General features: G+C 42.2%; 1 protein-coding gene across 7 annotated transcripts in view; it reads right to left on the reverse strand.

Annotated features, from left to right (window-relative positions):
- FRAS1 (Fraser extracellular matrix complex subunit 1) overlaps positions 1 to 19616 on the reverse strand; it is a 457113-nt gene that overhangs the window by 209429 nt on the left and 228068 nt on the right. For 6 of the 7 annotated variants that reach the window (XM_057546917.1, XM_057546919.1, XM_057546918.1 and 3 more), the window contains 4 exons: positions 16118 to 16261; positions 7703 to 7843; positions 6004 to 6144; positions 4538 to 4714 (listed from right to left, as the gene is read on the reverse strand). In XM_057546917.1, the coding sequence (XP_057402900.1) occupies positions 4538 to 4714; positions 6004 to 6144; positions 7703 to 7843; positions 16118 to 16261 (603 nt within the window). The remainder of the gene's footprint in view (positions 1 to 4537; positions 4715 to 6003; positions 6145 to 7702; positions 7844 to 16117; positions 16262 to 19616) is intronic. The other variant, XM_057546920.1, reaches the window with a different exon arrangement.

Raw genomic sequence — 19616 nt, forward strand, 5'->3', positions numbered from 1 at the left:
GTAGTTTTTTCTTTCTAATGCTCTAATTTTGGCATTAGTGTTATGCTGGACCAAAAAACAAGTGTATTCTAAAATATACTATCTTTTTCTATGCTCTGGGATTTTAGAATCTTATAAGATTTATTTATTTGGGTTTTAGATGGTTTTAATAACTCACACATTAAACTGTCTAAGCTTAGTCCTCTTTCTGAGGAAGTTCTTTGTTAACCTTTTCCATTTTATGTATGACTTTTGATTTACTCAGGCTTTCTATGTCTTCTTGGGCTGATTTTGGCAATCAATCTTTTCCTTTAAAGTAATTTGATGGAGGCTTTAAAAATTTTTAGCATTGAATTTTACATCAGATTTTTTAAAAATCCTGTATTTTTAGTTGCTAAATCTGGGTAACCTAGTAATAGATGTTTTTGGTTTTTTTGTCTATATTTTTTAAGTTTCTGTAATATGTAAAATGCATGCAATGAGAAGAAGTAAAAATTAGGATTTTTTAAAAACAGCTATGGTTAGAAAGAAGTTACACCAGTGATATGATAAAGTGGTGTAGTTATCCTTCTTTAATTAGAGGCTTTGCTTACTCAAACTATCGTCTGCGGACCAGGAGCATAGCCTCACCTGGAACATGCTATAAACGCGGAAGCTCAGACCCCACCCCAGACCTACGAAATCTGAATCCACATTTTAACAAGGTTCTCAGGAGTCTCCTATGAGAAGTTTTGCTCTACAGAGAGACCTCAACCAAAAACGGAGTCTTCAAAATAGTTGAATCCCTTAAATGAAAAAAAAAATCCTCAGCAAGAGTGGAAGGAGAACATGAGACTGAGCTGAGCAATCTGCCCGGATCTTAAGGATACCCGTAGGACTCACACCGGCTCTCAGAGGCATGGAAACTTAGTGGGGAAGATGAACGAAAAAGTAAGGGATGGTCCTTGATCTTGTTTTGGAGGGCTTGGTTTTTTATTAATTTGTTTTGTTTTATTTGTGCAAGGGTACTGACAGGTGTTTCTTGGGGTTTTTGTTTGTTTTAGAAGCTAGAATCTGTCAGTGCTAGTGAGTAATCAGTTAAACAGGTGAGATGAACTCTGGATAAAATTACTGAAGTCCTTCTTTTAGCTAATACTCAAGATTAATATTTAAACATGTACAATTTTGGCGGACTACTGGAAATACTTCCAAATTATCTTCTACGATTAGTAACAGATTTTATTTCGTACAAGCAATTCTAGGTACACTTTGAAAACACAGAGGCTGTGTATAAAAGAAGCATAAAGTCAAAGCTCCACCTTCTGAAGTACCCAAGTTCATTTCTGAGAGTGAGCCCAAAACGCAGGAGAAACACATGCGGTTTTCTGTCCCCATCTCACCAAAGTGCTTCTGCTTTGTAGCCCACCTCAGCCCACCCCTCTGTCTTCCCCATCACCCTGACGTTGGTTTCATAGTACAGACGACTAGCCAAGTGTATGTCGTGGGTTTCGTTGCTGCTGTTGTTATTCATTTATTATTTTCTGTTTCTCTCACTAGAATATAAATTCCACGAGAGCAGGGATTTCATCTGACTCATTCACGAGGGCACCCCAAGTCCCTAGAAAATGCCTGGCACCCAGGGGACACTCAGGATACATTTGTAGAAGGAATGAATAAAGACAGACTGTTCTCCAGCTAATAATAAATAATATTCTCTTTGGTCACCGTTTGTTAATTTTATATTTTTTCATCCTTCAATCACAGACTCGGATCTTAGTCAAATATCTTGAGTAAATTTGCTTCATCTTCCACTAGATAATTCCTGGGTTTGTCATGTATCTCAGAGTAGAAACTTTTATAACAACTTCTGAAAATTTTCATATTCTAAAGTAAATTGCTTCTTCCTATAATGCACCTGCCTCTCACATTCATTAGCCACGGTAATATTCTAATCACTCTGTGCTGCAGTCTCAGAGAAAGGAAGAGGGAGAGTTCCAGAAAACAGTTGTTTTTTTTCTTCTTTATAGAAAAGCACTTGAGATGAAAATGTCTGTAAAAATCAACTCTCAGTGGCATACACAAAAACTCAAACCTTTTAAAACGTTCCTTAAAGAGGAGAGGGTATTTCTCGTGTGTGTGAGAAGGAGGGCCCAATGCATTCTCACAGGGCTCCCAGGCCTGAGTTCTGAGACGAGGCTTCGGCAGAATTGAAAATGGAACAGATTGTGGGAAGGCAGAAAGGTTGCCAGAGATACGGGATGAGTGACAGGAAATACATCAATCAACACACTTAACACTCAGGTAAGGTTGGTAACAATTGGTGGTTGCACTCAGTTTCCCAGTGGAATCTTGGGCAACTCAATTAACCTCTTTCTACCACATTCTCATCACTGATAAATTGAGTACAACAATCTCCCTAGCAGAGATTGCATGGGATTTGGTAGTAAATGTGAGTAGAGAGCTATATGTGTGATATCTAACAATATTGTGTGAATTAGCATAAAATCTCGGGGCTACAGGGTCCTCAAGAGGTCAATCTAGCCCTTTCACAGGGGACCATAATTAAATCATTCCAGAGGGATTCGATGCTAATCTTTTTTAAAAGGTGTCTGTAAAAGGGATTCCCAGAACATTCCCCTTGGTCAAGGATGCTTTCTGAAATTAAAGACGTCTCAATCCTACAGCATTGTAATGCTGTGCTTTTGCCCCTTCAGTGACCAGATTATAGTAGCACGCTGGTGTAGTGCATGGATACTGGAGCCTGGCTGACTCAGGTCCCCACTGGACGCTACTCTGTACTGGCTACATGACGCTGAGCAAGTTACAGCTTAACTTCTTCTAACCTAAGCTTCTTCACTGACCCCATAAGGCTGGCATCAGGACCCAGTGAAAAAAAAACAAATAAGGCGCTTCTCACAGTGTCTGCATCATGGTGTGCACCAAATCAACAGGAATATTATTTTCTGGCTGAATAACCCTGGTTACTCTAATTTATATTAACATTTTAACTTTTAAAGTGTTCATTATTTTTGTTTCTCTTTTCTGATCCCTCTCTAAATTCCCTATTTTTCATTTTAAAGAAAGTGATCAAAATCATAGGAGGAGGTTAACCTCTCTGAGTAGCCTGGGAAGATTTCTTCTTTATTTGTCCTAGGCTCAGAAGGGAAGGCTGTGTGGTGTGTGCTTTGGGAAGGCATTGGGACTCTTAGTGACAAAGATTCCCATATTTTGTAAGTGGTTGCGGAAACAGAGCCACGAGAGTTTAAGGGACCATGGAAAGTTTGGGCAATGCATATATGGGTGGAAACCAGCATGTCTGGGGACTAGAGACCCTCCCCGAATTTTAGACAGCATGTAAAACCCCTGGAGCCTGGTGCATCCCAGGGAGCAGCGGGTTACCCTTGTAACGTTCGTGAATACCTGAGTATACGGACTGAAATTTATACCAAGTGATCATGGCGGCTTTACAATTTACCAAGCACTTTCACACTCTGCACCTCCTTTGATCCTGGCAAAAAGCTTGTGTGAAAGATAATTATCCCTATTCTAATGCTGCGGATGCAAAGGCTCAGACAGCTTAAGCGTGTTGCCTGGGGTCTCTGTATTCCAATTCTGCATATTTCTACTATGCAGTATAACTCACCATGTCCAAAATCTTTTAACCTAACCTTGAAATCCAGCATTTCCACGTGGGAGTACATTCCAATGTAAAATTGAAGCCACTTTAAATGTTAAGCTTGTAATACAAAATTGAGTCTGCAGTATGCTTACAGTTATGTTGCAAAAATAAAAACTCAAAGCGTACAGGAAAAAAGACACAGATATATTATAGCAAAAAGGTAAAGGCAACTGGGTTTAGCTGGTAGATGGTGGGCAGATTACTTTTTTACTTTTTTCTACATTCAAAATTTCCCTTAATGAACATATGTTTACAGTGAAAAATATAAGTAGAATTTTTTTCCAAGTAGCTTGAGAGTTAAAAATTTCATCCAACAGCAAGGAAGGTTCTTGTAGGAGCAGAGGGGGGGCCTCCCCTACCTCCCAAGAAATTATATGTATCTCCCCTTCATCCCATCTTCAACCACTTATAGATGACCCAGCTCTGAGTCAAATTATTCAGGATGGCATCAATTCTCTGTAGATGATATGCCAAAACGATGGCAGGAATCACTTCTAAATTTTGACATAAGTCTAGATTTTGCCCTGAAGAGACCAATTCATACTCAGAGTAGCAAATTAGAACAAATAATAAATGTGATTCTGCAATGAGCTCCGGGTCTGTCTCAGTTACTCATACTGTCTCTGAAAGAATTCCCACCAGGAATTTCTGAGAGTGTAACTCTGGGGACAGTGGGGTAAAAGCAACTAGCTCTTTAAGATCACCTATTATTCACAAAGGGAAGGAGGACGTCAGTGGGGGCCACTCTTTTGCACATCGGTCTTCTGTTCCATCCACAAGCATCCAGGAACCACTGTAATGGGAAAGCCAAGATCTTCTGGCTTTGGTCCCACCTCACAGGATCCCTCAAGAGGTAAGCCCAGAAGCTACCTAACATTTCCTCAAATCAGGCTTACTCACCTTCACACAGCCCAGTGTTCTCCAAGTAAAACTGGGCTCTGCACTGGGACAGACACTCGCCAGAGGTGATGTTTGCCCCAGAGAGCTGCTCAATGTGTAGTCCTTCCTCTGGCTTCTTACACTGGGTGCAGTGAGAGCGCTCTGGACCCACACAAGTCAGGCAAGAGGAATGACAGCCTGCCAAGAGGAATAAAATGCAGGAAAAATCCAAGGATCAGATAGATGTTACAACCAAGGGGAGTCCCTGATTAAGTCAAAATCACTCAGAAAAGTGCACCAGATACATCTCTTCAGGAAACTGTTTTTCTAATGTTCTATACAAAGCCCAAGGTGATAATAACAATATCTGTGAGAGGCCAAATGCGGGTGATGTTAACTAGTAACATTTCTCAGGTCCTGGAAGGGCTGCCAGGCTATATCATGGGGGTAAAAAAAAAGCAAACTGGACAATATTGGCTTGGTTCTCCAGAGATTCACATACAGTGGATGACGACTTAACATTACAGCCTCAGTTTTCATGGGAGATTTTAAGAAGCATTCCTATAAGGTCCGTTACTGTATTTTGTGCAAAAATGGTAGTTGTGTTACTGTCCATTATGGCATCCATCACCCACTATAGAGGGGTCCAGGCAACAAATTTATCTTAGAATTTATGTGAGGAAAGGCTGCTTTTCTAGACGAGGAAGAGGCCCCTTTAGAGCAGCAGCAAGCATTTGACAATCCATCACAGTTTCTGGTTTTCCTTGGCTACTGGTGAAAATCAGAGCCAAAGAGAGTATCTCTCCTGCCCACATTCTGATATAATGAACTCTACTGTCCTTTAAAAGATTCTCTAAATTTTCTTTTCCAGAATATTTATTGCAGCATCCCTGTTTTAAATATATTTTTCTTGTAACTATTCTCACATTCTTTTCCAAGGTGCCCTACGTATAAATAAACATAAATTAACCTTACTTAATTAATGTGTTTGCTCCCAATGTTCTAGTTTCAAAAGGCTCAAATGAGACTGTCCTCCCAATGAGCCCAAAGTCTTTTTGGCAAACAGCTATTGAAGATTTTCCATTTTACTCAACCCAGAGGCATTGCTAGTAACTCTCAGTTTGCTCAACAGTATCATTAACAAAAAGAAGTTCTTCAGGGAAAAACAAAATGAAGACTAAGAAAAACATTAGCAATGGTCCGAGAACAGAAAAAGAAGGAAATAAGAGTTGGGTTGTTTTAATGTACCACGGTAAAGGGAATGACATTCCTCTCAAGAATGGCCAGAAAAATCATACCCTTTTGAGTGTCTTCACAAATATTCAAATGTGATTTTTCAGATTATCCCTTGGTAATGAAAAAAAGCATATAATGCATACATAACCATATAGGATACACTAGACGAAAAGTTGCCCCGAAAAGTAACTTATATCTAATGTCCTTGTGATGGGAAAGTCTCTCAAGAATGATGATGACGCCAGTGATACCTTTGCAGACCCCGTGGTCAGGGTAGAAGCCTTCTCCACAGTTGGGCAGACAGTGGCCTTGGCGCAGGGCCTGGGGGTAGATGCAGGCCGTACAGTGAGAGGCCGAGGGTCCTGAGCAGCTGGCACACGAGTTGTGACAAACTGAGGAAGAGAGGAAGAGGGGAACACAATGAGACCGAGGTGACTAGGGCGCCTACTTCTTGGCCAGGCTCCTTATGTGCTAGGAAGCCCTCTCATCTATCACTCAATCCCCCTTCAGCTGTTGCACAAAATCAAGAGATATATGTGTTCGAAGGTGGTTATAGCACCAGAACTTCCCACATTGCCCCTTTATCCATCTTTCACCATGTTCTATCAATTATTTATTAGCTACCCTTTATTTACGTTTGTATTAAGTGTTTTATACATATTGCCACTTTTAACCTTCATAGCAACGTTATGAGGTAGGTATTATTAACCCCATTTTACAGATGAGAAAACCGAGGTCTTGGGGAGTTAAAAAATTTACCCAAGATCACAGGGTTAATTAGTAGCAGAGCTGGGATTTAGCCCTAGGTCTGTCTGAACCTAAAACTCCCATGTGAATAGGGAAGAGGGGAAAGTTCATGGATCTGGATGTTGGGAGCACTGGGATTTTGACAGGCCTATCCCCTAACTTATGCCCTTAGCCAAGTCTGGGTCTCCCCCGGCCTAGTTTCCTTGGCATATGTATGGCAAGAGGTTGGACTAAATGGTCATTTAAGATACTTACACCTGGACATTTTAGGATTCTAAGTAAGAATTATATTAAAGAATCTGACCACTATATATGGCAATGTCAGGCATGCAGCTCTGCTGCTTTTGTCCTGGTTGGTAACAGTGGGACATCTCTGGCTCCAAGAGGCAGATGGTACCATGCTGTCCTAAGGGATAGGAGTGAGATACTGCAAGAAGGCTCTGGAGGACCATGGTCAGGAGCTGGGAGAGGGGAGTGCGGGGACAGGATCAGACCGTTGAGGGCAGGATATTGAGGAAAAGGGATGAACACTGTATAAGTAAAGAGGTTGGCAAACAAACAGGAGGTTAATAAGACAAGGTTGTGGGACAGGTCTAAATATCCTGCCAACAGGTGGAAGTAAAAATACGTGTGTTTGTTTTGGAAAAGAAGGGCAATCAAGGTGTCCTAGGCAGCAATAAGCTCCCATCTCAAATGGGAATGTTTTGTAGTTTAAGTTGTATAAATCTGAAAGAAACACTATATAAATAGCACATAAAACCAAATTTTTAACAGGTACACACTTTAGCTTTATAATCTACCAAACTTGATTTACTTTTTTAATTTTATTTCTGTGGTGTGCTGTAGTTGCCAAAAATATGTGTTTATAAATTCCACCTATGGAATGATTCTGTCACACCTACAACCTGAGTTAGTGATGGTTTACAAGTACACAGGATGGTGTAAAGATCTTAAAGATGTTCTTGGCATTTCAAAAAGATCCAGTGATCTCTAATGATGAGATCACTGGAGATCTAATGTGTACCAGATACACATAGTTTCTATAAGGAAAAGATATTCCTTTTAACTTGCCATTTTTCCATCATGCACACAAACTTCCAGATGAGCAGCATATAGCACCATCTATAATCAAACATGTATTAAATACTTTTTTGATGATGATGACGATGATGATGACGATGATAACAATTGCCCATGTCTTACCTTTGCATCTGCCAGCGGCATCAGCATAGTACCCACCAGGACATTCAGAAATGCATTTCCCATCATGCAACACGGTCTTCTCAGCACAGGTAAGACATCTGGGACTATTGGGGCCACAACTCTCACAGGACTGATCACAAGCTAAGGGGGAGGAAAACCCATCAAAGAAAATCAGTAGTGAGCAAAGGGAGCAGTGAAAGTCTATTCTTTACAACGTCCATAGTTGGTATCAACATAGTAATCACATTCTTTGGCTGCTCAGCTAAGTTCTATTTCCTTGATTCCAACATTTCTGTTTTCGTAGTTGAAGGAGAAACAAATAATTATTCATTAAACTAAGCATAACAAATACTCTGAGGCCCACCTACCAGTGTAACCAATTTAATATGGGATTTAAAGTCAAAACAGCTGGACTTTCCTGGTGGCACAGTGGTTAAGAGTCTGCCTGCCAATGCAGAGGACATGGGTTCGAGCCCTGGCCTGGGAAGATCCTACATGCGGTGGAGCAACTAAGCCCGTGCGCCACAACTACTAAACCTGCACTCTAGAGCTCATGAGCCACAACTGCTGAAGCCCGTGCACCTAGAGCCTGTGCTCCTCAACAAGAGAAGCCACCACAATGAAAAGCCTGCACACCGCAAAAAAGAGTAGCCCCTGCTCGCCGCAACTAGAGAAAGCCCGCAAGCAGCAACAAAGACCCAATGCAGCCAAAAATTTTAAATATAAATAAATAAATAACTTTATTAAAAAAAAAAAAAAGTCAAAACAGCCTTGGCGGTAGGGTTGCCAGATTTAGCAAATAAAAATCCTCAGTTAAATTTGAATTTCCAGATAAATAATGAATACTTTTTTAGTTTAAGTTTGTCCCAAATATTTCATCCTATGTTTTATCTGACAACCGTGGTTGGAGAGAGAATTCAGGAATTCAGAGTTCTACAAAGTAAGGTCATGCTACAAAATTTGGTTGAAATCACTGAACTTCACACAGCCTTCCAGGATCTACTCGTTCACTTATCCATTCATTTAGCCCCCAAAACATTTCTTAAGCTCTGTGTCAAGTACTGTGCCAGGTGGTAGAGACACAAAACCCAAATCAACTTGGTCTCTGCTTTAAGGGGCTTGTTAAGTCTGCCAGAGGGAGATAAACATATGTAATATTAGCAATATTAAACATATCACTCAGATTGGTCTGTATAGACACAATAAAAATTTCAACAGAATGTGTGTGGGATAGGAGGTATGAAAGGTTAAGAAAGGATTTATAGAAGAAATGACCCTTGAGCATTGTCTTGGAAAGCGATTCAGAGCATGCCAAGCTGATGGGAACGTACTCCCGGCTGAAGCCGCGAGGCGAGTACAGGCCCAGAGCTTGGGAAATCCTGGTAAACAGCAGTTCATTCGGCTGGAAAAGTGGGAAGGGCCAGATTATGGTAACCTGGATGCCAAACTCTATAGTCTAGATTCTCATCCTATGAAAGACGTCCGTAGCCCCTACACAGATTTAAACAAGGTAAAAATATGGCTATGTTTGTGTATAAGAAAGATCACTTTGGCTTTAGTTCGGAGACAGTTTGGAGGGGTGAGGAAGGAGAGTTGGGGGCCTTGCTGGAATAGCGTGGCAATGCTCACAGAACAAGATGACTGGGAGGTGAATCAAGGCTGTGAATGAGGTGATGGATTTGAGAATTGTGTAGGCGAAAGTGTCTCAGATGGCTGCCTGGGGTTTGGCATGGAGACGAGTGATGCCACTCAAGGAACACAGAAAGGAGAGCGGGGGATTACGACAGACTCAGTATGGGATACGCGCAGTCCAATAAACGGCCTGATTTAGAGTTCTGGGACCCAGGGGAGAGGCTTGGGGGTCATCACAGAGGGGTTGTTGAAATCAGAAATTAGTTGATTTATTCAGTAAAAGCATGAAGGATAAGAAAGAAGTAGTCAAGGATCTGGAGAGCTCCAAAATTTACTGAAGAAGGAAAAAAACTAGCAAAGGTAACTAAGAAGAAATGATCCAAAGGTAGGAGAGAAAACAGGAGTGTGGTGGCTGAGAATCCAAGAAAGGAAGAAGTTTCGAGAAGGAAGACATTAACAGTACAGAGAGGACGAATAAAGACTGAAGAGGGTTCACTTCACTTAGAAATTGGGACACGAGTGACCTGTGCCATAACCATTGCAGTGGAGTCATCAGACAGAATGAAAGTGAAGGCCATGATTATCAACTGCTCCTTTAAAGGCTCCTGGCTGTGAGTGGAAGGGTATAGAGGGGAAATAGCTAGAAAAATACTACAGATGAACCTATTTCCAGGGCAGGAATAGAGATGTAGAGAACGGACGTGTGGACACAGAATGGGAAAGGGAGGGTGGGATGAACTGGGAGATTAGGTTTGACATAAATACACTACCATGTGTAAAATAGATAGCTGTATAGCTCAGGGAGCTCAGCTCCGTGCTCTGTGATGACCTAGATGGGTGGGATGGCGGGGGCGGAGAGAGGTCCAAGAGGGAGGGGATATATGTATACATACAGCTGATTCACTTCATTGTACACCAGAAACTAGCACAACGTTGTAAAGCCATTATACTCCAATTTAAAAAAAAGGGGGGGTGGTTAAGGGGATGTATTGTCTCTCCAATACTGTAAAAGCCCAAAGCAAATATAGACCTCGGGAAAGGTTTTTAAAAAGAGAAGAGGTAGAATAATTGTTGAAAGCATATCTAGGAGAAAAAAGGGGAGTTACATTCAAAAGTACAGATGGAGAGATTAGTCTTGAACAGAACAGAGAAAGTCCTTTCTGAGTAGAAAAGGGAGGTGAGGGTGAATGCAGCTTCAGGATTTAAAGTCAAAACAGCTGGACTTTACTGGTGGCGCAGTGGTTAAGAGTCTGCCTGCCAATGCAGAGGACATGGCTCAATCCTCTGACTCAATCTATTCCATACTCACTGGCTAAATTCTTTTTAAAAACAAGCAAAACAAACTTCTTCTCGCTATCAGAGAATCAGTGTTTTAGGAAAAGAGAACTACTGAGACTTATTCTGTCTGTTCTCTTAATCCACCTACACCATACTAACCTCCTGAAAAAGATTTCAAGAACTTGAGAAAAAGGACGGCAATTAATGGGGCCAAATGTTCCACCCTGCATCCTAGAGGATTCAGCATCTCTCTAGAAGCACACATGTAAGGCAAGATAATCTTCAGTAAATGGACAAAGGCAGTGGCCTTCATATCAGAGAAAAAGAAAATCATCCCCTCAACGCATAGCTGGAGCAAAGAAGCAAAAATGAATCTAAAAAGCGTTCTTCTCTCCTACCCTCCAAAAACTTCTGAAGCTTCTATTCTAGAACTGACATATCCACAGAACTGAATAATCTACAAGCTAAGTGGATTTTCCCAGAAATAAAGAATTGCAGAAATTTTTTAAAAATTGGAATTGCCCAACAATAAAAACATTACAGATCGAATGTTTTAGGATACACCTAAAGTAATACTTGGCGTATAATTTGTAAATTTAAATAAAATTATTAGGAAGATGTCATTTCTCCCCAAACTAGTCTATAACTTCAATACAATATTAATAAAACTTCCAGTTGAATTTTATTCGTAATTCAATAAACACTCTGAAGTTCATGAATAGTTAACTTTAAAAATGAAGATGAAAGAAAGGGAAAATTTGCCCAATCAGACACTGAGACATACTGCAAAGCAATAGAAATTAAGGGACAAAACAAAACAAAGCAAAACAATGTGATAGTGGTACAAGAACAGAAATTTGGACTACTCAAACAGCTCAGAGACAGACCTATGTCCATATGGAAATTTAATATCCAATAAGGATCAATGGAGAAGGTTAGATTGAATCACTAAATGATGCTGGGAAAACTGGATCATGAAATGGAGAAAAAATCAAACTGGATCACTACTTAAACTCATATACAGAAGTGGACTCCAGATGGATCAACAACCTACATAAAGAAAAAACTGTGAAATTAATAGAATTTCTTCTATTAATTGTAGTATAATTTCTTTGTGAACTTGAGCAGGGTGGGTCTTCTTAAACAAAAATTCAAAAGCAAAATGTTAAAGTGAAAAATGATGAATTAGAGATTTCTGTTCAACGAAGGGCACCACATTAAAGGTTAAAAGGTAACGAAATGGGAAAATGTTTGCATATTTATGACTGGCAGAGTTAATATCTATAAGGTGCAAGGAATTCCATAAAATCAACAATAAAAAGGTAGCAAGGCCTATAAAACAATGGGAAAAACATATCAAAAAGCAATTTATCAAAGAGGAAACACAAAAGTCCAACAGGAGTTGAAGATATTCTCAAACTCATTAATAATCAGAAAAATGCAAATTAAAATAGGATGTCCCTGTATACCTATTGACCAGAAAAAAACCCTGAAGTTTGATAATGTCAAATGGTGGCAAGGATGTAGAGATGAAAGAGCCCTTATGCTCGGGAGTGTAGATGCTGGTGAGCTACCTGGCACTACTTATCACATAAAGAAAATGCAGAGTCAACAATTAAAGAATCAATTTAAATTAAAAAAAAAAAAAAGAAAGAAACCAACAGTTCTGCTCTCAGGTTATCCATCCATCCCAGGGAACCTCCCACCCAGTTCATCAAAGGACATGTCGGAGGTTGTTCACCGGTGCTCCCTAGTGATGGTGTCCAGATGGAAGGAAGTGAGGGATCCCGTCCCTGCGAGAGCAGATGGGAGAGCTGTAGGGGATGCAGACCAGGAAGGACAATGCAGCAGTGAGAAACAAAGGGCTAGATGACATAGCAACTGGGTGAATCTGAAAAACATACTGCTGAGTGAAAAAAGAACAGCATGAACTCTATAATGTGGTATCATTTAAGAAAAACAAACATATACGTATACTCACTGAAAACAATACCCATTTTACATGAGCCCACTAAAAACAAGAAGATAAAAAAAATTAAAATAGTTGCCTAGGTGAGGAAGGGAAATCGGTATAAAAGGAAGGAAACTGAAAAAAAGGAGAGGGAGAAGGAAGAGAGTGAGAATGGCTAACAGAAACCTCTGAACTTGTGGATTTATTGTGCTAGCTAGAGTCCGAAAAGCCCTTCATAATAGCTCAAGTACTTACATGACTAAAGAATGGGGAGGTTTTGTCCTTTGAATTTCCCCATGCCTTATATCTAATATTTGTAAAACTCAAAGCATGTACCACAGACAAACCTGGTGGTTGTAAATTCTTTCAGCCAGGGCATAGCACCATTTATAACAGGTTGTGCTGGATTTTTTCTCAGCACTCAACTTTGAGATTTCTACAGATATGGGTTGCTTGGTTATAAATTATTAAACCAACACCAGCTGGTCTTTATCTCGAATGGTACTAATCTGAATTGAAAGTAAGTCGGCATTATCAGCGTCTTAATTAATATTCCGATACCAATCAGCGACTTGGTTCACTGTTGCTTTAGAAAATATTTATATGAACCTTTCTGAAGGCATTTGATACAAACTTAGAGAACTCGAACAATTTTATGAAAAGCTTAAACTCCAGCCTTGTCTATCAAAAGGGCCACTGGTCAATGCCAATGGCATCACGAAGTCTTGTATCTGCTAAGCATACGGCAGGCATTCAGTAATTACCTATTGATCAATTGACCGGTTGGCTGACTAATGTCAACAATGGTCCATCCTCCTGTTTGAAAGTTCTCTTTCTGCTTTGTTTCAAAATGTATACAGATAGCATTTCAGATGTATACTCTCTCCCTAAGCCACCTGTTCAGTAGTCTTTTTTTTTAATTCTTCCAGTCTGCAAGGAGACCTGGCTTTCTTCACTCAACCTCTCTGCCCAAGTAGACACCCACCCCTCACCGCCTCAGGCTCACACTAACCATCCCTCCTTTTACATACACGCATCCCTAGCAAAAGTTGCTTTCTCATTCCAGATAATATCGTCTCGGTAGCAGGTCCGTGTCACCACTCCTTGTCAGTGACAGTAGCCAGCCTCCTTGGGGAGTTAAAGGGTAAATGCCTTCAGGCCTTTCAGTTAGTGCAAATTTGACATCTGCTGACCTATAGAGAATACATCTGGCTTAATTGAGCAGGAAAGTGATGTTGGCAGAAAAAGATTAAAATGCTCAGGGTAATGGCAGCCTGCCTTTCTTTCCTTGTTCTCTCCTGAATCCACACAAAAGCCACCTGTGACTTGTCCATATTGAGTGAGACTTCTCACACCAGCGATGCTGATGGATCCCTGCACCGCTTTAAGCAAGCAGCTGCCGGGGGGGTATCTCTCTTCCCTAGGACAAGTGGATTTGTCAGGTCCCAAAGATCATCCCATTTGTGCTGTTGCCCTGCTCAGCAAACAAAATGAGGGCAATAACTCAAGAAAGTTTTTATGGGCTACACATTTTTTATTGACTTAGTGGACTCAGTTATAAAAAAAAAAGTCATCAGGCCTTTCAACAGGTATGGCCATCACGATAAACTGTATTCAAACCTTTCATTCACCGTCAGGTGCCTACCTGTGGACGTGGCAATGTCCACAGGGGTAGCCGGCTGATCTAAAGACTGATAGGAAGACAAGGAGGAAGGGGGAGAAGAGGATCAAGGGAGAGGAGAAGGAGAAGAGAGGGGAAAATGGGCAGAGGTGCATAAGGAGGTATCACATTACAGGGAGCTGTAGAGCAGCGACGAGGCAGTTAATATCTAAACCCAGAAGACCTAGCATGCATTCCAGCTCTGCCCCTTATTAGCTACGTGACCTTAGGCAGGTTTCTTAACCTCTCTGTTTCTTCATCTGAAAAATGAGGATGGTAATAACTACCTCACGAAATTGTGAGGATTAAACACTAAATACTCACACAGCACTTACTCAGTGCCAGGCACTGTGCTCAGTGCCTTGCATACGTTAACTCAGTCCTTGAAACAGCCTTCTGAGCTGGGTGTGTGTTAGTTTCCCACTGCTGCTGTAACAAATGACCACAAACTCAGTGGCTTAAAACAACACAAATTTATTATCATACAGCTTAAGAGGTCAGAAGTCCCAAAATCAAAGCATTGGCAGGACTGCATTCCTTCTGGAAGCTCTGGCGGTGGGGGAGGGGGGCGGGATCCATTTCCTTGTCTTTTTCCAGGTTCTATAGGCTGCCTGCATGCTCATGGCCCCTCCCTGGTATCACTCTGACCTCTGCTCCTGTTTCAGATTTCCTTTTCTGACTCTGATCCTCCTGCCTCCCTCATATAAGGACCCCTGTGATTACGCTGGCCCACTCAGATAATCCAGGATAATCTCCCCCATCTCAAGATCCTTACCTTAATTACAACTACAAAGTCTCTTTTGTCATCTGAGGCAGTGTATTCACAGATGCCCGTGACTAGGATGTGGGCATCTCTGAGGAACCGTTATTCTGTCTACCACGAGTACTACTATTGTTCTCATTTTTTTTTTTTTATAAATTTATTTTTTTATTTTTGGCCATATTGGGTCTTCGCTGCTGCGCACGGGCTTTCTCGAGTTGCGGCGAGCGGGGGCTACTCTTCATTGTGGTGGGCGGGCTTCTCATAGCAGTGGATTCTCTTGTTGTGGAGCACAGGCTCTAGGTGCGTGGGCTTCAGTAGTTGTGGCACACGGGCTCAGTAGTTGTGGCTCACGGGCTCTAGAGCACAGGCTCAGTAGTTGTGGTGCATGGGCTTAGTTGCTCCGCGGCATGTGGGATCTTCCCAGACCAGGGCTCGAACCCGTGTCCCCTGCATTGGCAGGCAGATTCTCAACCACTGCGCCACCAGGGAAGCCCTATTGTTCTCATTTTACAAATGGGAAACTGACACAGGAAGAGATTAAGTAACTTGCCCAAGGTCATGCTCCACGTCCTCCCCCAATACGTTCCTGCCTCTCAATTGGTTAATGTTTAGAAAGCACCTGGGACAGTGCTTAGCACAGGAAGCACTATGCTGGGTTAACTCTTATTGTCTGTAATGGTGTTAAAGGTAGAAGAGACAATAACTGCTTCAGCTTTAATTCAGTGGCACCAACACCGAAGGTAGGTTGGCCCTTGGCTGGCCTAAGAGTGTCTTGTCCCCATGCATATTTGGAAGGCAGTCTGGTGTTGATGAAGAGTTTGGCATTTGGAGCAAGGAAGCCCCACTCCTCTCCCTCCAGCTGTGGGCCTGGAGCAAGCAGCCTGAGCCTCGTGGTCTTCAGATACAGGACGAGGCTACAGAGAGCTCCCAACCTAACAAGTAGTTGCAGGCAAAGGTATTAATGGGGATTCTGCCAGTGGAAAAGAAACATGTTTCGTGAGCTGCTAGAACACTGTCAATCTTACCGGCATTTGCATAAAAGAAACACTGATTTTCGGTGCTATGATTTGAATGAAACAAGGGAGGCTGGAAGAGGAAAAATTGCTTTGGCCTGCAAAGCCGGACACTTACCACTGCAGGTCCCCTGCTTGTTGTAAAACCCGTCACCACAGCTGCTCTCACAGCCGCCCTCTCTCAGCACTTGGAAGGGGTCTCTGCAGGCCAAGCAGTGCTTCTCTGTGGGACCCCAGCAGGCCGCACAGGACTCATGGCAGGCTGCAGGAACAAAAGACGGCAGAAAGGACTAGTTGCTATTTTTCTTCAAAGGCTTTAGAATTTATAAGGAGGAATTTCACTCCTTCACTATGCACATACCTGCACCACAGGAGAAAAAAAACACCCCCCCCCCGCCAAAAAACCCCCCTATTTCTGTTGGCCAGAAGTACAACTTCCATAAATCACTGCTGAGAGAATTGGAACAGGAAATCAAAGGCTGTTGAGTAATGGGAATCACAGGGCAGGGAATCATAATTTCTAGACAAATATGGTCTGTCTAATGAAATCAGATGGCCCTCCATCACCTTGCCTTTTGTAACCACACAACAAAGTGTCAACTAGATAATTGCTCTTAACCTCCAACACATGGAGAATCAGTTAAGGAGGGATGCCATGTACTCTAGTCCTTGATTAGACCTTGAAAGACCCGGTGTTGCTTGATTTCTATTGCTCTTTCCCTCCCTTTCCATCTCTCCCCCGCCTCCATCCCTATCCTTCTGTCCTCCCTCACAACTCTTAGAACTCAGCCTCTGGGTCCCCCCCCCCCCCCCCCCGAGTAGCATCTGCTCTAAACATATATCTTGAGGACTCACAAAGCCTGATTTTCTCTTCTACCTTAGGTTTCTAACTATATGTTGTTTCCAGACCAAAGTTGTTCCTTTAAGACTTGAACATTTCCCCCTCTTCCGGCATTTGATTTTTTTTTTTTTATTACTATTCATGCTTGCTCTTCACCTTAGCAGGTCTATAAAGAGAGGCCTATTCTGAATGATTGAATATATTCGGATCTGGTAAACTGTCTGTATGGCTAACCCCACCCATGCTTCTGATTTTCAAAATGTTTGCTTCACGATGGAACATAACCTATTTTTCAGAGGTATTCATTCTGACCAGAATTGGCAGGGAGAATGCTTCTGCTGGTCACAAGTGACTTGGGAACTGTACCTAAGTAACTTGATTAGGGATCCATTTGGAATCAGAAGAAAGGACGCCTGCATGGTACATCTCAAGATCCAATCCTCTCCTCTCAGTTCTAAACTGCACAGGAAGGCCTTCTTTTCAGACAACTTTTCTCCTCAACAAATTCAGAGATGATCGCAAATTGTGTCAAGTGCTAGGAAGAGCTCTTCGATAAAGAGTAACAGTAGCGGAAGCGGAAGGGACTGACTTTAGGAAGACCTAAAGGGTGAGACGTGGCCAGCCAAAGGGAGAGCCAGAGAGCAGCACGAACAAAGTTCTTGAGAAGGGAAGGCGCCTGGGGGCTCAAGGAACTGGAGGCTCCTCTCGTGACTGGACCTGGTGGACATAGCGGGGCACCGTGGGAAACAGAGGGCACAGTGGCCTGATTCATGGCTGGAGGGGTGGGCAGGGGCCCTATGAAACTTGACCTTGGAGACCATGGAAAGAAATTAGGATTTTTATCCTAACTGCAACGTGAGTCGTGAATGGGCTTAAATAGGATAGACACAAGCCCCGATTTAGATTTTTTAAAAGCCCTCTCTGGTTGCCATGTAGAGAGGGTTTAAGGACTTGCATGCCGGCAGGGAGATGAGTGTGGAGTTGACTGCTCTGGTCCAGGTAAGAGATGACAATGGCAGGTGGAAAGCAGAGACGGACAAAGTTTACTTATTTATTATCTGGTTCCCTTGCTAGACCATAACGTTCATGAGGGCAGAGTCCATATCTCTTCTGTTAACTCTGCCGAGCACACTGCTGGGTGCTCTACAAACTCCACTTATATTTAACACCTTATTTACAAGTGGTACATGAGAATAGTGTTTGTGTTGAGATAAGCCACCAACACTACATTAAAACTAAATATGTGGATGCAAAGATCCCAGTAACAAATTCCACCCTGAATGCACATGAAATGTGCCTGTCATTCATTTAGTCAACTACCCTTCCAATACTCATTACAGTCACTATCTGAAGTGTCTATCAGTGTTAAGTGCCTCTGCCTTACTGAGGAAATGGAGTTGATTCAAAGCCATTACCTAAACAAACAAGCAAACAAACAAACAAAAACCCAACTGCATTTCTAAGAAGACATGCCAGGCTAATCTGTCTATCAATGTTCAACAGAAGCACCTACCACATGCGAGGTGCAGGGCTAGCCTGTGGGGCTTTCCCAGCTGCCACAGGTGAGCCAGGGCCCCGGGGAGTAAGTGCCCGAGGGGATGATGGGGAGTGAGGCAAAAAAGACAACAGGGGTCAGATCACGAGTATCAGGCAGGCAGGGGATTTCATCCTGTAAAAGTTTTAATCAGGGCAGTGGAATTGATCAGTTTTGCTTTTTAGAGCATTTAACAGATACTCAGCTGCACTGGCGGTTAACATAGTAAAAATACTTCCAAGCTGGTTGGTAAATGGCTGTCGTCCTGGCCCCCTCCCTGATACTCTGGCCGCAGCCCTGGGAACGCTGGCAGACACCATGCTCCAACGACAAAAGGTCTGACACGGGAGAGGGTCTCGGGACTCCCCTCCTTCCAACCAATATGATCTGTGCTATACTGCTTGTTAAATATTTTTAATATTACCCCTGGTGCTGCCAATCAGAATGGGGGTCAAAGGATGAGCAGGATAGAGGCTACAGACTTAGGGACGGCACTCAGACCCATCACAAACGGAGCCCTACTTAGCATTCCAGCCCTACCTTCTGCTACCTCCCCCTCATCTACACCAGTTCTAGGGAGCAGGGTGCTCTAAGCATGCCATGTGACTGATCAAGGGTTCTGGATGCCCCGCCCAGGACTCACTCAGCCAGCAATGCCTCTGGCTCCTTCCACAGCCTCTGTAATCCTGTTTACACCTGAGAGGCCTCCTAAGTTGTCACTACTTCTGTGAAGCTTTGCTGAACTTGTCCAGACAAAGTCAGGCGCTCCTTCCTCTATGTTCCTGCAGCACTTTGTATGTGCCTCTCATGCTATTTATCCTACTGTACTAATGATTCAGTTACAAATTAATCCCATTCAATGGAATGTAATATCCTCCAAAACAGGGGCTATGTTTTAGTCATCTTAAATCCCCAGTATTCAGATTGATGCCTGGTATAAAGTCAGTATTCATTAAATGCATGTTAAGTGAACGCACAGCAGATTTTTTTCATTGGTTATGGGGGATTCATCCTATCAGTTTTTACCTTCTGTATGGAAACAACTAAGCATGAGGTCAGAGTCTAAAGTTATGATAAGATAGATACATTCAGAGCTGTAAAATTTACCTAATAAATACTGGAGTCCAGACCTGCTTATGATGACAAATATTTATGCTGCATCTACATTGAGTACCAAATGTGATGCTGGGCCTTCTCTTTTTTCCATCTTGAATAAAAGGCATGTTCCATGGCCGGGCAGGA

This window comes from Balaenoptera acutorostrata, chromosome 5 (genome assembly GCF_949987535.1).
Source record: "Balaenoptera acutorostrata chromosome 5, mBalAcu1.1, whole genome shotgun sequence".
NCBI classification, from domain to species: Eukaryota; Metazoa; Chordata; class Mammalia; order Artiodactyla; family Balaenopteridae; genus Balaenoptera; species Balaenoptera acutorostrata.